Here is a 21,982-nt window from a genome sequence, read left to right on the forward strand (position 1 = left end):
AGCCCCTGTGACATAGTAAGGGCAAAGGGCCGTCGACGCCATTTTGATTACTGGCAGCCGACAGCCCTTTGCCCTTACTATGTCACAGGGGCTACCGCTGCCATTGGTCGAGCCCCTGTGACATAGTAAGGGCAAAGGGCCGTCGGCGCCATTTTGACTATTGGCAGTTGACAGCCCAAGTCCAGGAGATCGCTCCCGGACCACCAGGGACTTTTGGCAGGTCTTGGGGGGGTCAGCAGGGTGGGGGGTTGTAGTAAATTAATTTTGGAAGTCTTGGGGGGCGTCAGGAGGGTGGGGGGTTTGTTAGATTTTTACTTTTTTATTAAAGATTTGTCTGTGAGCCAGATGCAGCCATCAAAAGAGCCACATCTGGCTCGCGAGCCATAGGTTCCCGACCCCTGCATCAGACCAATTGTCTAATTACCAGCATGTTTCAAACTTACCAACTTTGGCAAAAATCTTCAAAAAAAGTGTGCTTTATAATTGGATGTTTTTTTGAAAGAGCACAATGTGTTAGACAAGCAACAATTTGGTTTTCATAAACATCATAGCACCGAGCTGCTGTTGCTCTCTCTGCTACTACTTAAGCTTTCTATAGCAGTGCTGTACAAACATACAAAAAGACAGTCCCTGCTAAATAGAGCTTACAGTCTAATAAGACAAACATAAAGGTACTGAAGGAACTCAAAAATTAAATTTCTGATCTATTAGTTTAGATATTTAACCTGTCATTAAAATCGTCCATTGTACCTGAAGTTTGGAGGGTGGCCAATGTAACCCCAATATTTAAAAAGGGCTCCAGGGCTGATCCAGGAAACTACAGACCAGTTAGCCTGACTTCAGTGCCAGGAAAAATAGTGGAAAGTGTTCTAAAGATCAAAATCACAGAACATATAGAAAGAAATTGTTTAATTGAACACAGTCAGCATGGCTTTACCCAAGGCAAGTCTTGCCTCACAAATCTGCTTCACTTTTTTGAAAGGGTTAATAAACATGTAGATAAAGGTGAACTGGTAGATGTAGTGTATTTGGATTTTCAGAAGGCATTTGACAAAGTTCCTCATGAGAGGCTTCTAGGAAAAGTAAAAAGTCATGGGATAGGTGGTGATGTCCTTTTGTGGATTACAAACTGGCTAAAAGACAGGAAACAGAGAGTAGGATTAAATGGGCAATTTTCTCAGTGGAAAAGGGTAAACAGTGGAGTGACTCAGGGATCTGTACCTGGACCAGTGCTTTTCAATATATTTATAAATGATCTGGAAAGGAATATGACGAGTGAGGTTATCAAATTTGCGGATGTTACAAAATTATTCAGAGTAGTTAAATCACAAGCGGATTGTGATAAATTACAGGAGGATCTTGTGAGACTGGAAAATTGGGCATCGAAATGGCAGATGAAATTTAATGGGGGTAAGTGCAAGGTGATACATATAGGGAAAAATAACTCTTGTTGTAGTTACACGATGTTGGGTTCCATATTAGGAGCTACTACCCAGGAAAGAGATCTAGGCATCATAGTGGATAACACATTGAAATCTTGATCAAAAAAGCAAACAATGTTGGGAATTATTAGGAAGGGAATGGTTAATAAAACAGAAAGTGTCATAATGCCTCTGTTATCCCTCCATGGTGAGATCGCACCTTGAATACTGTGTACAATTCTGGTCACTGCATCTCAATGGAGAAGGTACAGAGAAGGGCAACCAAATGATAAAGGGAATGGAACAGCTCCCCTATGAGGAAAGGCTAAAGAGGTTAGGACTTTTCAGCTTGGAGAAGAGACTGCTGAGAAGGGGATATGATAGAGGTGTTTAAAATCATGAGAGGTCAGGGATCTGTGGAGGTGAACTGCCCCCCCCCCTCCCCCCCCCCCCCCACACACACACAGTTTCAGGGGACTAAGGCGCAAGGATCTCTGGAGGTGATTGATTGGAGGGCTGTAGGGTTCAGCACTCACCCTTGCTTTGTTCCTCTCTAGATCTGCAGGAGCTGTACAGGATACTCTGATCGGCAGATCCATTGTGTGTCTCTGAACTGCCCGGTGCTCTTCAAGCTGTCCAGAGTCCATCGAGACCTGTGTAAGGCGCCCTATCTCCGCCAGCTCTTAGAACAGTTTTAAATTATGTACGGTAACAGATAACAGGTGCTATTTTTTGTCGGAGGGGAGGGTATTATTTATCACACTAAAACTATTGTGCATGGTGCTGTTTCCACTTTTCTTGGTTCTGCATTCTGAATTTTAAATGTTTACTGCCCTACGAATACAAAGCATTTATGCCAAGTATGGAGAAGAGAACTCATTGACCTGTGAATCCCTACCGTCCTATCTTGTGCAAAGTCTGTTTTCTTTTGCCTTTAGCCGACTATGATTTAGAAAATGGATGTTGTACCATCTTGTAAATTCATTTCTACCTGTAGAATTCATGTTTACATCCCTGGGGGTTGCTGTCTGAGGGACATCAAGGACTCCTCGCCAATACAAAAATCATTGTGTGTCTGTCTTGAACTGTCAGTATCCAAACCACGTGGTTCCTATTGCTAGATTTAACTGTTTACTTTAGAAGTTTGACTGCAAAATATTTTGTAAATACACTTTTTTACTTTTAAATCAACTGAGTAAAACTATGTGCAATGACTTTTATACCGATAATTTGGAAACTGTTTGTTCTATTTCCTCTAAGTTTTGCTTGGCTGAGAGTAAACCTTTGGTTATTTTGATTATACTGTGCAGACGATAGTATTATGTGTAGCATTTTCAGAGATTATTTTCTAAAACAAATGAAAGAAGAAATTGCGGTGTTGCTTTAGCTTTTACTGGGGCGCTGTGAGGCCGTGTGCAGATACCTTTTTGTTATAAAACTGGGGCACTGTTGCAATACTTTAAATATAAGAATTGACTCCATTTTATGCTTGTTTTGTATAGACACTTCTATGCTTCTGTTTCTTTTCTTATGTACAGTTACATCTGATTTGCCATCCCCATTGGACACTGTATTTAAGATAATTTGTAAAACTGTATAAAAGGAAAAAAGGAATTGCGTGGTCCGTGTATTGTTTTCTAAACTGGAAATCATTTGTTTGAAAGAATAATGGAAACCATATTAAAACTGAATAAAATATTGCTTGTTGTCTTTTTAGTTAGGAAAAATAATTTGTATTTTAAAATCTGCCAAAATTAAGATTTGCTTTTTTAACATATATACTTGATTAATTAGTGGAGGAGTAAGCTAGTGGTTAGAGCAGCGGGCTACAAACCAGGGAAGCCAGGGTTCAAATCCCATTGCCACTCCTTGTGACCTTGGGAAAAGTCAGTCTACCCTCCATTGCTTCAGGTACCAACTTAGAGTGAATTTTCAAAGGAGTTAACTATGTAAATGTAACATATCTTCATAACCTCGGGTACCAACTCACAGTGAATTTTCGAAGGAGTTAACTATGTAAATGTAACGTACCTTCATAGCCTCAAGTACCAATAAATGTAACGTACCTTCATAGCCTCAGGTACTGTTGCGCCCGTCAGTCGCAGACGGCTGCGCCCTCTGTTGCTTACCTCTTTTTTCCCAGCTCCATCTATCCTGGCAAAGATGGCTACCTCCGCCTCTACACGCCGACCTCCCTGGCATCCCCAGGATAGCGTGAGCGATTGCGTTCGCCATTTTGAATCTGGGATAACCTAGGGCACGCGCGTGCGCGCCAACCCCTCTCTTATGCACGTCATGGCGGGAACCTCGGGGGCGTCCCCTCTGCATGACATCACTTGCCTATGTGTATTTAACTCTCTCAACCTTCCTTCCTACAAGTTAGCAAGGACTTCCTTCCTGCTGAATTCCTCTACACTGCTGTCATTTGTTGTTCCAGTGTTCCTGCTCGAACGCCTCGGGTACCCGCTCCTCGGGGGCCCTGCCGCGTTTCGGTCATTCGCTGTTCGGAGGGCCGTTCCAGTTCCAGGCTCCACTACTTCAGACTGAGTGCCTATACCACCCAGCCTGCCTCTCTTCTTTGCTTGTCTACTTCAGTGTGGATTCTTGGCGTTCCTCGTGCTGCGGACCACTACTGGATCTACCTTCCAAGCCTGCCATCCTAAGTGTGGATTCTTGGCATACCCCACTCTGCGGACCACTACTGGATCTACATTCCAAGTCTACCACCTACAGTGTGGATTCTCAGTGTACCCCGCTTTGCGGACTGCTACCGGACCTACTGTGCAACCAACACTTGGAGAGAGCAAGTTTCAGCGCTCCCCGCTCTATGGGCTGCTTCCAGATATCGCTACTCTGAACTGAGCCTTTCTGTCCACCCCACGGACAGCTCTTCTCATTGCAGTATACTAAATACCTCTTTCTCTCTATGTGCATTACTACAGGGAACTAGCCTATCGTGGCAAGTCCCCACAGCGCTCCTCACTGTGGGTAGAGACAACTCTTGCCATGATCCAGGGTTCACTATCACGCCAAATTATAGCAGGTACTAACTCAGTGAATTTTCAAAGGAGATAACTATGTAAATGTAACGTACCTTCATAGCCTCAGGTGCCAATAAATGTAATGTCCCTTCATAGCCTCAGGGACCAATAAATGTAGCTCACCTTCATAGCCTGAAGTACCAATAAATGTAACATAGCCTCAGGTACCAATTCACAGTGAATTTTCAAAGGAGTTAACTATGTAAATGTAACATACCTTCATGGTATCAAGTACCAGTCAATGTAACGTACCTTCATAGCTTCAGGTACCAACTCAAAGTGAATTTTCAAAGACGTTAACTATGTAAATGTAACGTCCCTTCATAGCTTCAGGTATCAATAAATGTAATGCATCTTCATAGCTACAGGTACCAATTCAGTGAATTTTCAAAGCAGTTAACAATGTAAATCTACCGTATCTTCATAACATCAAGTACTAATAAATGTAACGTACCTTCATAGCCTCAGGAACCAACTCACACTGAATTTTCTAAGTAGTTAACTATGTAAATGTAACGTACCTTCATAGCTTCAGGTATCAATAAATGTAACGCACTTTCATAGCCTCAAGAACCAATAAATGTAACGTACCTTCATAGCCTCAGCTACCAACTCTCGGTAAATTTTCAAAGGAGTTAACTATGTAAATGTAACCTACCTTCATAGCCTCAGGTACCAACTCACAGAAAATTTCCAAAGGCATTAACTATGAAAATGTAATGTACTTTCATAGCCTCAAGTACCAATAAATGTACCATGCCTTCATAAGCTCAGGTACCAAATCACAGTGAATTTTCAAAGACGTTAACAATGTAAATGTAACGCACCTTCATAGCCTCAAGTACCAATAAATGTAGCCTACCTTCATAGCATCAGGTACCAACTTACAGTGAATTTTCAAAGGAGTTACCTATGCAAATGTAACGTACCTTCATAGCCTCAACTACCAATAAATGTAACATACCTTTCATAGCCTCAAGTACCAATAAATGTACAATACCTTCAAAGCTTCAGGTACCAACTCACAGTGAATTTTCAAAGGAGTTAACTAAGTAAATGTAACATACCTTCATAGCCTCATCTACCTACTTTCAGTGAATTTTCAAAGGAGTTAACCATGTAAATGTAACGTACCTTATCCCAGGACAAGCAGGATGCTAGTCCTCACATATGGGTGACGTCACTGAACGGAGCCCAGGCGGGAAAACTTTCCCTGGTGGTCCGGGAGCGATCTCCTGGACTTGGGCTGTCAACTGCCAATAGTCAAAATGGCGCCGACGGCCCTTTGCCCTTACTATGTCACTGGGGTCGACCAATGGCGGCGGTAGCCCCTGTGACATAGTAAGGGCAAAGGGCTGTCGGCTGCCAGTAATCAAAATGGCGTCGACGGCCACCCAGGCCAACCTGGCTGCCTCCATCCGCCACCAGCGGACTACCTCTGCCCACCTGTTTTTCAGGTTGCTGGGTCACATGGTATCGTCGGTCCACATCACCCCAATGGTCCGCCTAGCCATGAGAGTCACCCATTGGACCCTCCATTCCCAGTGGCGACAAGCCTCTGAGGAACTCTTGGCACAAGTCCACATAACCTCTCCACTCCAGCTCTCCCTAGCCTGGTGATGCAGAAGTCCAATTTAAGCAAACTGCTTCCTTTTCAGCCCCCAGCTGCTCAAATAACTTTTGACCACCGATGCCTCCAACCTAGGCTGGGGCGCTCATGTCAATGACCAGCACAAACAAGGGATGTGGTCGAGAGCCGAGGCGGCCTGCCAGATCAACTTCCTGGAACTCCGGGCGATGCGGTATGCCCTCTACGCATTTCAGGATTGCCTGTCCAACAAAGTCATCCTGATCTAGACGGACAACCAGGTAGCCATGTTGTACCTGAACAAGCAGGGGGGCACGGGCTCTTACCTGCTCTGCCAAGAGGCTGTGCAGATTTGGGCCTGGGCAATGTCGTGTTCCATGCTCCTGCGAGCCACCTACCTGGCAGGCACACAGAATGTAGTGGTGGACCACCTCAGCCAGACATTCCAGCCCCACGAGTGGTCCCTGAACTCCTTTGTAGTGACCAGGATCTTCCGCCGGTGGGGTCAGCTGGACATTGATCTCTTTGCGTCCCCACAAAACCACAAGGTGGATCGATTTTGTTCCCTACAGGGGGGGGGGACCAAGGGAGAACAGTCGTGGATGCCTTTACCCACTCCTGGAGTGTGGGTCTGCTATTTGCGTACCCTCTGATTCCGCTAATAACCAAGACTCTTGTGAAGCTACAGCAGAACCGAGGCTCCATGATCCTCATAGCCCCGCATTGGCCGCGTCAAGTCTGGTTCCTCATCCTCTGGAACCTCTCTGTCTAGGAACCCATTCGCCTGGGCACCTCGCCTGACCTTATCACACAGGATCAGGGCAGGCTACGCCACCCAAAACTCCAGTCCCTGTCTCTGGCAGCCTGGATGTTGAAAGCCTGATGCTCCGGTCCCTCAACCTTTCTGCCAACATCTCACAGGTCCTAGTAGCTTCGCGAAAGCCTTCAACACGGAAGTCATATTGGGTGAAGTGGAACAGGTTTCCTCATGGTGCACACAAGAAGGCCTCAACCCCTTCTCTTGCCTCACGCCGAGGCTTTTGGACTACCTCTGGTGCCTTTCGGAGTCCAGTCTACAGACCAGCTCAATTCGTGTACATCTGAGTGCCATTAGCGCATATGACCAAGGGGTGGGCGATATCCCAATCTCGGTGCAACCCTTAGTGGGGCGCTTCATGAGACGCTTATTACAACTAAAGCCTCCACTATGTCCTCCTGTTGTGGCCTGGGTCCTCAACATAGTGCTTGTGTGACTCATGCGGTCTCCGTTTGAGCCCCTGTACTCCTGCGAGTTAAAGCACCTCACTTGGAAAGTCCTCTTCCTCGTGGCTGTTACTTCTGCTCACAGAGTCAGTGAGTTACAGGCCCTAGTGTCTTTACCGCCTTACACAAGGTTCTTCCACGACAGGGTGGTACTGTGCACTCACCCTAAGTTCCTGCCTAAGGTAGTGACTGACTTTCACTTAAATCAGTACATTGTGTTGCCCACCTTTTTTCCGAGGCCACAGGCAGCACCATAGCCCACAGGCAGTCCACCCAATTCTGTCTCCTTTGACAAGAATAGCCTAGGAGTCGCGGTGGGCAAGCAGACCCTCTCTAATTGGTTAGCATACTGCATTGCTTTCTGCTACCAGCAAGCAGGACTTCCGCTTGAGGGCCAAGCGAAAGCGCACTTAGTGAGGGCCATGGCAGCGTCAGTGGTGCACTTCCGGTCAGTTCCTATTGCCGAAATCTGCAAGGCTGCGACGTGGAGTTTTCTTCACACTTTCACAGCCCATTACTGTCTGGATAAGGATGGTCAACAGGCAGTGCCTTTGGCCAATCTGTCCTCCTTAATCTGTTTCCAGTATAACAACCCAACTCTTCCTACCTGGGGCCCCATCAGGTGTTCAGGCTGTACCGTTGTTGCCAACAGCACCCCTGTTGTTGTGCTTGTTGCACGTTATTGGGTGTCTGTTGGCCCAGGGTGTTCTGGAAGCAGCCTGCAGCTTGCTATTCACCCATCTGTGAGGACTATCATCCTGATTTTCCTGGGAGAAAGCAGAGTTGCTTACCTGTAACAGGTGTTCTCCCAGGACAGCAGGATGTTAGTCCTCACAAAACCCACCCGCCACCCCGCAGAGTTTGGTTCGCTTTTGTTTTATTTTTCGTTTGTACTTTTGCTATAAAACGAGACTGAAGGGGGACCTCGTGTGGCCACGGGGTTAGTGGCATGCTGGACTTGCTGAGTGTGCCAGTCAAAGTTCTAGAAACTTTGACAAAAGTGTTCCGTGACAGGGCTCCATCTGATGATGTCACCCATATGTGAGGACTAACATCCTGCTGTCCTGGGAGAACACCTGTTACATGTAAGCAACTCTGCTTTCTAAATATCTTCAGGGAAATCAATTTAAGGTAAGGAAAGTTCAAAATCCTCAAGTTCAAAATTCTCAGGGAATTTTCCATATTTTCAAATTTCTTGGAATAAATAACATTGGATTGTACCAACTTGTTCTGAACTGATTCAATAAATGAAACTCGTGAATCCAACTCTCTCAGCCGAGGAGAGGCACCCAATCGGCCATACAGCGTTTTTGGGATTTTTTTTTTTTAATTTTATATTTGCTGCTTCAGGCTCTGGCTGTCCACCCGAAGTAGGGGGGGAGAGAGAACTGGCTCCACCAGATATCTCCCCCCTCAGCGGGTAAAGGCACCGGGCACGCTCAAATGTTTCCAACCCCTCCTGCACATGAGCTCCTCCACCTGAAAGGATGGCCCCACCAGGACCTCCCCTTCAGGGAGGGCTAAGAAACAAATCACCTCTAATCTTTTTTTTTTTTTTTTTTTTTTTTTTAATTCCTTCAGACTACAGGATTTGCACCACCTGCCATCTGCTGGAGACAGAGAAATACTGACAGACTGCAAATAAGCTGGCACACCAGGTTATGCTACAATCAGGCCGATACAGAACAGTGCGCTCAGCCAAGCACACTATTTAGCCCCCCTTTGGTAAGAGGTAATAGCGCGTGGGAAATGCGCGGCCAACCCTCCCCAAAACTAATAGCGCTTGTCACATGCAATTGCATGTTGATGAACCTATAAGTTACTCACCCGAAATACAGAAAGTAAAATGCGTGGTCAAGCCACACATTTTACTCTCAGAAATTAATGCCTGCCCAAAGAAAAAATGCCAGCAGCCCAGAAAACGGACGCTCAGTTTTGCCGTGGCTGCCAGCGGATTCGACAACAGACGTTTGTAAAATTAAGCGTCGGTTGTCAGACCCACTGACAGCTGCCGCTACCGCCAATAAGGAGGTGCTAGGGACGCGCCAGTGTCCCTAGTGCCTCCTTATTAGCGCAGGCCCTAATTTAAAGACTGAATCGCTCGCCCAGGAGAACGGGTACATGCCTTGGAGCACCGTCTCTCCTGCAGAGCTTATTGAATCGGCCTGAATGTCAGTAAAACTTTCTCTGTCTCCATCTGCTGGTAGGGAGGCAAAACCCAGGAGTCTGGACTGATCTGGGTACATACAGGGAAAGGGGAGATATGATAGAGACTGTTAAATACCTCCAAGTATCAATGTACAGGGGCCAGGCCTCTTTCAATGGAAAGGAGACTCTAGAATGAGAGGTCATGGGATGAGGGTGGACTGAGTAATCTAATGGAGAAATTACTTACCTGATAATTTTGTTTTCCTTAGTGTAGACAGATGGACTCAGGGCCAATGGGTATTGTGCTGTTCTGCTAGCAGATGGGAAACGGAGTCAGATTTCAAAGCTGATGTCACTCTAGATATACCCCTGCAGTAACCTAGCTCTTCAGTATTCTCTTCGAAAAGCCATTGTGGATATATCTTTGCTTAAACTTGAGTAAAACTTGAACTGGTTCAACTAATTTCCAAACTGGAGACCGCCAGTGCACTCAACTAATTAACGCCGACACCGGACAAACTGTGGGAGTCTTGAATTAGGGGTAGGCCGCGGCTTACCTGTATTTGCTTAGTCTCGAGGTTTGCTATCCGAGGTTCTCCTTTTCCGGGGGAGGAGAGACAGCCCCTTCTTCATACCGTCCTGTAGGAACTCCAGAATCATGGGAATCTTGGCTGTCCACGGGAGAATCCCGCGGTCCTCACACCAGGGTTTGAATACTCTCCAGATCCGTATGTAAGACAGTAATGTGGAGAACTTGCGCACTTGGAGCAGGGTGTCAATCACAGCCTTTGAGTAACCACGCTTCTTCAGGCGAGTCCTCTCAAGGGCCAGACCGTAAAAGAGAATCGGGCCCTGCCGGAGGAGGTCCCTGTGTGGAGGTAGGCACAGAGGGTTCCCCGCAAGGAGTCTTTGCATGTCTGCATACCATGGTCGCCTTGGCCAATCCGGGGCCACTAGTAGAACTAGTCCCCTGTGATGTTCTATCTTGCGGATGACCCTGCCCAGTAGTGGCCATGGGGGGAAAGCGTACAGTAAGTCTTCCTCTGGCCAAGTCTGGACGAGAGCGTTGATTCCTTGGGATTGTGGCTCTTGTCTGCGGCTGAAGAACCTGGGGACTTGGGCACTGAGATGGGTGGCCAGTAGATCCATGGCTGGGAGGCCCCAGCAATTTACTATCAGTTGGAAGGCTGTGGTCGACAGCCGTCCATTCCCCTAGGTCCAGGCTCTCTCTGCTGAGGAAGTCTGTTGAGACATTGTCTTTTCCTGCGATGTGGGAGGCCAAGATCCCTTGTAGGTTTATCTCCGCCCATGCCATGAGAGGGTCTATCTCCAGAGACACCTGCTGGTTCTTGGTTCCTCCCTGGCGGTCAATGTAAGCAACCGTTGTAGCGTTATCCGACATTACTCAAATTGTTTTGCCTCGGAGTCTGTGGCTGAATCGCAGGCACGCTAGTCTGACTGCTCGAGCTTCCAGGTGGTTTATGTTCCATTCCACCTCTTCCTTGTTCCATTGTCCCTGGGCCGTCAGTTCCTGACAGTAGGCTCCCCACCCTCTCAGGCTCACATCCGTGGTGAGCAAGATCCAGTTTGGTGGGGATAGGATTACTCCTCTACTTAGGAGGTCTTCCTGTAGCTATCACTGGAGCTGAGAACGTACTTCTGCTGGTAGTTGGAGGCGAATTGAGTAGTCCTGGGACAGTGGGTTCCATCGTGACAGTAATGAGCGCTGGAGCAGTCGCATATGGGCCCTTGCCCACGGGACGACCTCCAGGATTTGACGCCATGAGGCCAAGGACTTGAAGATAGTCCCATACCTTGGGGCATGCATTGGTCATCAACCGTCGTAATTGTTCCATCAGTTTCCTTCTCCTCGGAGGAGGGAGGAAGACTTTGTTCTGTTTGGTGTCGAAACAGGCCCCCAGGTACTCTAGCGATTGAGAGGGCTGCAGACTGCTCTTGCCCGTGTTCACGACCCAACCAAGTTCCTGCAGTAGGCTCTTGACTCTGCTAGTCACCTGCCGGCTCTCTTCTGAAGACTTTGCCCTGATTAGCCAATTGCCAGGTAAGGGTGTACCAGAATCCCTTCCTTCCACAGTGTTGCCACCATGACCACCATGATTTTGGTGAAAGTTCTGGGGGCGGTTGCTAGGCTGAAGGGTAGCGCTCGGAACTGGTAATGGTGACCCAGTATTGCAAAGTGCAGGAAGCGCTGGTGATCCTGATGGACTGGGGTGTGAAGGTAGGCTTCGGAAAGGTCCAGGGAGGTTAGAAACTCTCCCGGTTGTACTGTCATTATTACGGAGCGAAGAGTTTCCATGCAGAAGGGTAGAACTCGCAGATGATGGTTGACGTTCTTGAGGTCCAAGATGGGCCCCTGACCCTTTAAATTAAATCCCCCACCCTCCCGAACCCCCCCCCCCAAATGCTTTAAATAACCTGGGGATCCAGCGGTGGTCCAGAACGGCGGCGGTCCGGAACGGCCCCCTCAATTGAATCCTGTTGTCTTCAGCCGGCGCCATTTTGCAAAATGGCCGCCGAAAAATGGCGGCGGCCATAGACAAAAACGATTCGACGCAGGAGGTCGTTCCGGACCCCCGCTGGACTTTTGGCAAGTCTTGTGGGGGTCAGGAGGCCCCCCCAAGCTGGCCAAAAGTTCCTGGGAGTCCAGCGGGGTTCAGGAAGCGATTTCTTGCCGCGAATCGTTTTCCGTACGGAAAACGACCTCCTGCAGTCGATCTCCTGCCGGCGCCATTTTTCGTACGGAAAACGATTCGCGGCAAGAAATCGCTTCCTGAACCCCGCTGGACTCCCAGGAACTTTTGGCCAGCTTGGGGGGGCCTCCTGACCCCCACAAGACTTGCCAAAAGTCCAGCGGGGGTCCGGAACGACCTCCTGCGTCGAATCGTTTTTGTCTATGGCCGCCGCCATTTTGCGGCGGCCATTTTGCAAAATGGCGCCGGCTGAAGACAACAGGATTCAATTGAGGGGGCCGTTCCGGACCGCCGCCGTTCTGGACCACCGCTGGATCCCCAGGTTATTTAAAGCATTTGGGGGGGGTTCGGGAGGGTGGGGGATTTAATTTAAAGGGTCAGGGGTGGATTTTAGGGGGTTTTAGTGTGTCGGCTCACAATTTTAACGATTTTCACGATAGTTTACACACCCAAACGGCAACAATACGATTCCCTCCCCCTCCCAGCCGAAATCGATCGTTAAGACGATCGAGGACACGATTCACATCTCTATTGGAAAGTAGCATGAGGCCTTACGAAGGGACACCAAGATGGGGTTCTTCTTTGGTTCCGCCATAGGGTCCGTGCCAAGAATACCCAGCGTCTTCAGAGTCTGGGAAACAAGGGCTGGTAATTCGTCCTTGTGGAAGAAGCGAAGCATGGTTTGGTATGGTTCCATTCCTGGAGGGATTTCTCCTTCTTCCAGGGAGTCACTCTCATCATCTGAAGTGTCTGGGTCGCTGTTAGGGAAGTTCTTGGTTAGACGAGGCATGTCTCGAGGCATCTGAGCCGGGCCGGGAGGATCTTGTGCTTCCAGCAGGGGTTGAACCTGGGGCGCAGCTGGGGCTGATTGTGCCTGAATGAAGGCTTGCAGCCCTTGGAAAAATTCCAACCAGAAGAAGGACCCTGGGTCCATGTTAATCCCAGGGGGAGTCAGAGTAGGGGCCCCAGAGGTGCCCTCCTGTGGGGAAGCCATCTCAGAGATGCAAAGGTCCGGGGAGCTATCGTCAGTAGTTCTGGAACCATCTCCCGACAGTAAGGGACCAGGCTTTGGTTCCCCCTGAGCTTCTTCGCAATGTTGACACAGGCAGGACTCCAATTCAGGCTGCGCACACGGCTCTTATATGGCAGGCTGTGCAAAGAGTGCCTTTTGGCCTTCTTGGGTGCCGGTGCCATTGTCTCTATGTGTTTGCACGCATGCAGTTGTAAACACAGCTGTGCATGTAGTTATGCACACGGGGTGCACTCAGTTGTGTGCGCCGCTATGCGCATCGCTGTGTGCGTAGCTGTGCGTTCAGGTATATCGGACACGCGCAAGTTAAGAGCCTCGGCCGCCCGGCCTGCCCCGCTCATACCGCTGGTCGAACAGGGAAGATGGTGTTGACAACCCCCGCGAGTAAGATGGCAGCCCCCCCCCCCGAGGGTCTCCACGTGTGTGGACCCTTGCTCCGGATCGAGGCCTAGCCCAAGCAAGGCTGTTCAACCCGATCGGTGCTCCCTTCTAACCTGCCAGGGATGGATTCGGTACGGCAATCCGAGCTCTGGAGACCGGAGACCTGAATTTAAAGATTTTTCCTTACCTGTCTCGGTGCTTTCCAATGGTGTGCCAGACGGTCTCCAGGTGCGGGAGGAGAGGGAATTACCTTCACCGCCGCGCTCGTTTCTGCACCTGCTGCCTTTCAGCCACACAGGGGGCTAAGTCCACTCCGGGAACCGGCTGCCGGACCAAGGCACACCTCTGAGGGATATCGGAGATCACCTCAGGAATTCTCAACTGGGGGAGGGACCCTTAAGTATCACCGTGGGAGAGTGGGCCTCGATCTTCCTTAAGGTAAATTTTGTTTCTTCTTTGCTGTAATTCTTAACACTATTCTAGTGTATGGGGATAGTGTCCGCATCTGCTAGGAGTCGGAGAGATACTGAAGAGCTGAGGTTACTGCAGGGGTCTATCTAGAGTGACGCCCGCTTTGAAATCTGACTCTGTCTACCATCTGCTAGCAGAAGAGCACATAACCCACTGGTCCTGAGTCCAGCTGGCTACACGCTGGGAAAGGAAATATTTCTTTACAGAGAGATGGTGGATGCATGAAACAGGCTCCCAGGGAAGGTTGTGGAGCCAAGGACAGAATCTGAATTCAAGAAAACATGAGCCCAAAGCACTCTGAGGGAGAGGTAGGGCTTGTAAAGCTGAGCAGTTGTGTGCCAAGGCGTCTATATATGTATATATATGTATGATCTGTATCTTCCATCATGTTTCTATGTTATAATTACTTATCTGCTTTTGAATATATTACTAAAAATATTTAGAAAATGTAGATCCTAGCCAAAATGTTTTTGGATGCTGGCAATTTTTATTTTTTCTATTTTACCGTTTCTGTTTTGTCTTCTATATTTTGATTTCTTTTTCTTTCTGTCCCCCCTGCCATTCTCTCCTCAAACCCACCAATAGGTGCCTGCTGGCAGCAGCCACTGCGCCTTGCTCTGCCAGGCCCCGTGAATTTTCCAGTCCCCTCCATCCAGCAGCAGCAATATGGGGTTGGATCGTTTACACTTGAACATGCTTCTTACTGTGGCTTAGTAAAGAAATTCCTTAAGGCAAGCTTTGTAAAGAAAAGATTTTATTCCAAAACAGTCACAGTTTAGGAAATAATTTTTAACACAAGCAGTAGTCCTCCATCCCAAAAGGACCAATTCTGCTATCAGACACACCAACAGAATATTTACACAAGACAATCCCAGTGCTGTAGTGCATTATAAATTATGATCAACAATGTGTACAATTCTGTCATATTACATTAGATTCAAGGGGAGGGAAAAAGGCACATAGAATTTCTCAACAATTATAAACCTCAACCCCTTACTTTTAGCTGCCTAGAGACCCTGCCTTCACCAGGCATAACCACTCTGTAAATACTTACAACTACCTTCTGCCCAAATCCAGAACAACAAATCCATTTCCATGTCCACGGACATAGTTTAGGGCAAATGTAAATCCTCTCTTTAGGCCTAATGCTTTAATTAATGAGCAAAGTGACAGAACTGCCCCCTTACCAGTGTTCTCAAAACCCATTACAAACAAAAAGCCATGCCCGTGGGCTCAGGCTGTGCAAGGCGGCATGAAGTCTTGGTGCATAATGAACAGAATCTCAGCATAGGAAGTCTAGCTGTGCAGAAAACAGCAACAGTAATACCTGTGTCTGAAATAAAGTTAGGGTGCCAGTAAAAATCTGGCAGCCTGTCAATACAAAAACATTTTCATGAATTGGCAACCTGTCCCCTTACCCCACCAAATCCCTGAAACAGCACTTCTCAGCTTGCAGCAGCACCCAGAGGTGGGTCAGGAAGCGCTGAAGCCTTGAGCAGGGAGGGTGTAAGGCAAGCTATCAGCTTTCATCTTAATTTAGTATTAAACATTCAAAAGCTGAACCAGTGGGGTAAACATCAAATCTATAGCTGGGAATAGACTTTGGAAACTGCTGGACTGTGGGCCCTGAACATCCAAAACTTTATATCATTCATAGTTTGTTCTTTTACACTTGTGGTTTATGCATTGGGAGCCACCAGTTACCTCCCCCTGATGGATTCTTATTCCTACACCACTGCCTCCAACCAATATAAGGAACATGATGCAGGGCCAGGTCGGCAAAATTCACCACTGGGTCTGGCCTGCCAGTTAGAGAACATCGTGGAAGGCAGGCAGTGATGGGCCTGGTGCAGCTGAAGCCCTCACACTCCAAATTAGCACCAGCTTCAAACCTACTCCAACTTTACAACCCAAGAGGTAGGGGGGAGGGGGCACAGGTAGAGACAGTGTGAGAAAAGAAGTAGGAGCGTTCACTTTTCCACTCCCATCTACCCAAGCTCTGTCTGGAATGGATCCATTATCAAAATAGAAGCTGTAGAACTGGTTTGGAAACCCTGCTAAAGGTTTGGTAATTCTGGCGTATGTATTAAAATCTATCACAATCTGAATTTTTGGCATGATTGGTATTTTTTTTACACATTCCTGTGAGGTCATTTTTTGAGTTTCATTACCATAGCCACATACTCCCCAATGTAGACTTTAGATTTTGCCATGCTATAAACCCCTCCTTTGGAAAAGAAAACAGATTATCGATGGGATTACTGAGTCTGCTCCTTTATACTAAAGTCACAATTTAACATTGGATTGCACTCTTTACATTCTGTCAGAGAAGCAGGTAGCACATGATCACACCTGAAACTTTTGTGCTGAAGCTGCATATTTGTTTATTTATAGGTATCTGATATTCTGCCTTTTACCATGGCCCCCTCATGGCAGATTACAAGAACTTTAGTAAACAGACAAGGACCAGTTTAGGTTGTTATACAGTTAGAATAAATTTACAGCAGGCTTCTGCTAGTTTGTAAAGAGGTAGCATCCAAATATATGAGCAAAGGCCTTCCTCATTGGGATGGTTGAGTGGAAGAGAGTTTTCAGAAGGGACTGAAGCAATCCTCTTAGCCCAGATGTCATCATCTGGCCAGCAATCCTCAACATACCATTAATTTATCTGCATATTTTCTGGAGTTACTCATCCCAGCCATACACTATTAGAGCTAGTAAAGGAAGTTACAAACACTGAGGCTGGTGGAAACTTATAAATATCCCCGGGCAGAATTCCCCTAAAACCCGCCAAGTACTAATTAAAAATAAAATCTTAAATTGTTGCATCTCCACCTCAACTCTAACTCTCCCATCCACCCAATACCTTTGCAAACCACTTTGTGCCCCACAGACTAACACTAGCCCCAGAAACTTTACTCCACCTGTGACCAGGAGTTAAAAGATCCAGTGTAAAGACACCATGTGTGAAGCTTTCTTGCTTCTCTATATCAAGGATAATGCCATAATTAACATGGGATTTAAATGACAGGTGTTAATTTGTGCACACTTTTACATGCAAGTTGTTGCTGTATCAAGGTGCACCAAATATCCACATATTCACCAGTAAAACTGCACACAACCTAGTGCACCTTATTACCTAGGCGCCACCAGCTACAAACTAACACTGCTACCCTTCTGGAAGTTTATCACTCAGTTGCAAACTTGCATTAAAAGTTCACTTCGTCTGCTTCAGTATCCGGTCCATCAAGGACCAGTGGCCATGGGGTTAATTCACATATGGGCTGAGTGCGGCTCACTCTGCTTTCAGAGCCTCTGGTTAGAGTTATCTTTACAAACTTTCAGGCTCAGGGTGTTAGCTGCTTCCAGCATGCCCTCGCTTGGAGAAGACACTTTTTTAGCTCTTGCTTATCTTTACTTTTGGTTTTTGCTGTTTTGTCCCTTTCACCCTCAGTCCCCCATTTTTCCTCCTCCTTCCTCTTGGGGCGGGGCTACAGGAAGCACACAGCAGCAGTGCAGGGAGCCTCCCATTCTTGGTTATTTTCCCCCTTCACTTGCACAATTCCTGGCTGAGGCTGTGGGAAGCAGAGGCAAGACCCTGGCTGCATGCACTCCCTCCCATACCTGTACTGCTAGCCTACAAGTGGTGGTTACAGGTCCAGTCAGTGCCAGGACCCAGCTCTTCCCCCTCCTCCTTTGCAACGTATCAGTTCAGGAGCCTGAGAGATTTTTCACTGCTACATGCTAGCATTTTACAATTACAACTTCAGTGCATGTAGCTTGAACTGGAGGATTTTGTTGTTTTGTTTTGAAACATGTTATATTAATGCAAGGGTAGGTTTATAATAAAAATCAACACGGAGCATTTCTCTGCTAAAGCCAACTAAGTCTTATCCCAGTAGCTAGAATTGAGGTCAAATTAAGCAAGCATTTAATTAGCACACCTATGGTCCATGCGATCCTGTTTTTAAGAGCAGTCCCATGTGCTACTTTTTTTGGTTTCTATCATCACCTTTTTCCACAGGATTTCTGCAAGCTCTCCATGAGAGTGACTCCTTCAGCTCTACTCCCTGCAGCATCTAATATCGCTCGCAGACATCTTTACTTCTTAGCATTCAGGCCTTGGTTCTCTGGCACAGAACCGGCAGGACCCCAGGCACTCCTGTCAGCTTTCCAGAGCGAGCCGAGAGGGGCAGATCACTGTACTCTGGAGTGTAAAGTATTTCTAGGTTCTGTCTAAAAGCAGCTGTTTACAGGTGAGCAGCACTCAACCCTGGTTAACTGGCTTCTTATACAGCAGATAATGTCTAATTCCACTTCTATTTTTTAATTAAAGTTACACTTGGTAGAATTAAGCTTGGGAGATTTCAGAAGTGCTAACACAGAAGTGGCATGCTTTAGAACACTGGTGTAAGCCCCGCAGACAAAAGGGGTGATACGAGCTAGAAAAACTTCCCAAGACACAGCAAGGAGGCATTTCCCAATGCACATATATAACCTGGAAACGTGCACTCATAGGCATACAGCCACATCTCCTGCTGAGCACAAAATTGAAAATCCCACAACAACCCCCAGTCACACAGCAGCAGCTCCCACTGAACACATAACTAAAAAAAAAAACCTACAGTCACAATCACAGGGCAGCATCTCTTGCTAAACACATAACTGAACAACCCACAATCACAGCACGTATCTCCCAGTCGCAGTCATGAGGCATCTCCTGCTGAATGTGTAACTGAACAAACCACAGTCATAGTTAGGTGGCAGCATCTCCCACTGAACACGTAACTGAAAATCCTGCAGTCACAGCAAGCCACTAGCATCTCCCACGGCACGTGCATCTGAAAAATTCCTAATCAGATTGTTAAATTTAATGTCACAGCAAAATGGCAGCATCTTCTGCTCCACATATAATGCTAAAAAACCTGCAATCGGCCAGACGGCAGCAGCTTTCACTGCATGTTACTGAAAAACCTACTGCCACGGTGAGGTAGCAGCTTCTCCCATTGCACGAATAACTGAGAAACCTATAGTCAGTGCCACATTCTCCAGTTTTACTATGAAAAAATCCTGAAAGAATAAATATAAGCATCTTTCCAGGTTGAGCAGACCTCCCATCCTGCAAAGTATCAAAAAGTCGCCCAACTGCAAAGTAAACCCATTCAGACTAAACCAAAGTCAAGTAACTGAGCACCAGTTTCAAATCATGACAGCTGAGCAATAGTGTAACTCCCACTGTGAAAGCCCTGCCCAGGGTTACAGAACTGGTGACTTCTTTCCAGCATTTGTTCCCTACTTTATACATTCAAGGAGCATTGCACTGCCAGCAGAGGTCACTTCTCTTTTTTCATGAGAGACCTCCAGCGAGCGAGACTCTGGCAATGCAATGAACAGAGAAAGGAAAGAATCTCTTTAAGCTACCATTTCTTGTGAAGCCAAATTCCACCAAGTGCTGAAGATCTATATTAAACCCACAAAACAACAGGTGCCAGCAGACAGATGGCTTAAGCCAGAAAGGAAAAAAAATACCCATTTCTTAGATTTTTCAGTAAATCAAGCACAACTTCATAAAATTCTTTCTATCCTTACTGCTCATGCCATTGAGCAAATGCAGGTTTCAGTTTCCATTTTATGCAGATCCGATTTTAAACTAACAAAAGTAGAGCAGCGCTGAATCCTGCATAGGCCAAGCAGTCAGTCCTTCTTCTCTCTGGCCAGGTTTAAAAGTTTTCTCCTTGGCGAGAGGTTGGAGGTTGGACTCTTTAAGGGCAGCTGCTTAGAGTTCTTTGTGGAAGGCTCTTCAGGGCTGTTTCTGGAAGTTTCTACCTCAGAGTTTCTGATCGTATCGCTCATCTCAATTACTTCAAAATCTGCTTCATTCCAGTGCCGTGCATCCTCCTCCTCCTCCTCCTGTCCTGAATTAGATAACAAGGCTTTTCGGTCTTCACTCTCTGCACCATCCGTCAGGGAAGTAGCACAATGTGAGGTGGCTAACTTGTACATGACAGGAAACAACGCAGCTGTCATTAGAGAAGACCCCAGTGCCAGGTACATGAGTACAGGGAGCTCAGGAAACTTTCCCTGCAGAAATCCCACCATGGCAGGAATTACCATCTCTCCCAAGGCTGCTCCCACCACAAACAACGAAGCTGATTTGCCCCCAATGGTGGTGTACTGCTTCACCCAAGAAATGCCACTGGGGAATGTGGTGGCCATGGAAGCCCCATACAGAGCAGTCCCCAGCCACAGCAAGAATTCTTGTTTGCTGAAAAGTACCAGGGCCAGAGAAGAGACTATGCAACCTATTCCACTGAGGATAATCATGGTGCCAGGATACAAGCAGGTGGCAAAGCAGATGGCGAGGCCCCTGACTGCCGCAAAGGTCCCCCAGAAGACGGAATTCAGGCCTGCGGCTGGGCTTTCCTCCATCTGTGCATAGGTGTGTGCATATGTAAAGATATAAGAACCATAGGCCACCTCTGCTCCAACATACCAGAAAAAGAACAGAAAGAGCAGGAAAAGGATGGCATTGTGGTATTTTGCAGCCTGAAATTTCTCTGCAGAAGCCTTGAGTTTCCCTTGATTTGGGCTGCAGCTTGAGTACAGAATGAGCAAAAGAACAGACACAAGTAAAATGTAGGTGCCAATAACAACATAGGACAGCATGGAGCCCGAGTTTATCAGTTCAGACAGCTTCATCATTATGCGATTCTGAAAATCTGGATGCGGGATAGCCGCTGTATCCTTTGCTGTAGTCTCTATGGGTAAGAACTCCAGCGCCAACTTAGCTAGTACAGGAGCAACAAAGGCACCCAAGGCAAAGCTGAAGTGTAGAGCCTGAATATGCGGTCCAGCCTGCTCTGCCCAAGTGTTCAGTATAACCACGTTGCCACCTGCAAAATAATACATTCAGTTAACATTAGCCCAACAAAATACCTCATCATAATCTGCATGCAGGCTATCATCAGTCTATCCTAAAACCCCACACACCAAACACAAAGACTAATATACAGCAGATACTTAGTACCACCATGCCCGGGTCCATGATGAGGTCACCACAATTACTGATTTAAACACAGAATATGAGGATAGATAAGGACCATAAGGTCCACCTGTCTGCCCAATTTACTTCTCTGTGCATGTCACAGATCCCAGTGCATCTCTGGTTTTCTCTAGGCTCCTCTGCTTGAATTCTGTTATAATTCTGGCTTCCACCATCGCTTCCGAAGGACACTTCCATTTATCCTCCCCACCCTTTCTGTGAAGAAGCATTTGCCAGTGTTACCCTTGGAGACTCATATAGTTTATTTTATTTATTTAAAATAATTTTTATCCCATGCCCATCAAGGTTTTATCCCATGCCCAATCAATATTTGAACATAAATAAGACAAACTAAAAAGGGATACACAAATGTAAAAGTAATATAAAACATCAAAGCTTGGAACTAATGTATAATTGTATAAAAGAAACCAGGTGCTATTGCATAGTTCTGGGAATGCTTGATTAAATAAATAGTATTTTAAAGCTTTTTTGAATTCTTTCAAGTCTGACAGAATTCTAAGATTGGAGGGTACTGAATGCCTGAGGAATTCATAAGTTAACATACCCCTGGAGAAATTTGTAAGATGTGAGTGATCAGACAAAACACGTCTTATTGTTGATGTGCTCCAAATTAAACTATTTTATGTATCACAGAATAGCACAATCATTAAACAAACCATAGCAATAAAGGAAATAATAAAATGGTGCTGTTCAAACGTTTGCATACCATTAGTTCTTAATATCATGTATCGCCTCATTTTGCATCAATGACGGCTTGCAGTCTTTTGTGATAGTTGTGAATGTGGCCCTTTATTTTCTTGTGTGGTAAAGCTGCCCATTCCTCTTGGCACAAAGCCTCCAGATCCTGTACTTTCTTTGGTAGTCT

General features: G+C 46.6%; 2 protein-coding genes across 2 annotated transcripts in view; one reads left to right on the top strand and one right to left on the bottom strand.

The window, feature by feature from the left end:
* REV3L (REV3 like, DNA directed polymerase zeta catalytic subunit) overlaps positions 1–3,121 on the top strand; it is a 720,104-nt gene extending 716,983 nt beyond the window's left edge. Inside the window, exon 32 of the mRNA XM_029595253.1 lies at positions 1,979–3,121. Within this exon, the coding sequence (XP_029451113.1) occupies positions 1,979–2,119 (141 nt within the window). The 3' untranslated portion in view covers positions 2,120–3,121. The remainder of the gene's footprint in view (positions 1–1,978) is intronic.
* Positions 3,122–14,791: 11,670 nt separating this feature from the next.
* Positions 14,792–21,982, bottom strand: part of MFSD4B (major facilitator superfamily domain containing 4B) — a 59,263-nt gene continuing 52,072 nt past the window's right edge. Inside the window, exon 4 of the mRNA XM_029595255.1 lies at positions 14,792–20,947. Coding sequence (XP_029451115.1) covers positions 19,749–20,947 — 1,199 coding nt within the window. The 3' untranslated portion in view covers positions 14,792–19,748. The remainder of the gene's footprint in view (positions 20,948–21,982) is intronic.

Source organism: Rhinatrema bivittatum, chromosome 3 (assembly GCF_901001135.1).
Source record: "Rhinatrema bivittatum chromosome 3, aRhiBiv1.1, whole genome shotgun sequence".
Taxonomy (NCBI): domain Eukaryota; kingdom Metazoa; phylum Chordata; class Amphibia; order Gymnophiona; family Rhinatrematidae; genus Rhinatrema; species Rhinatrema bivittatum.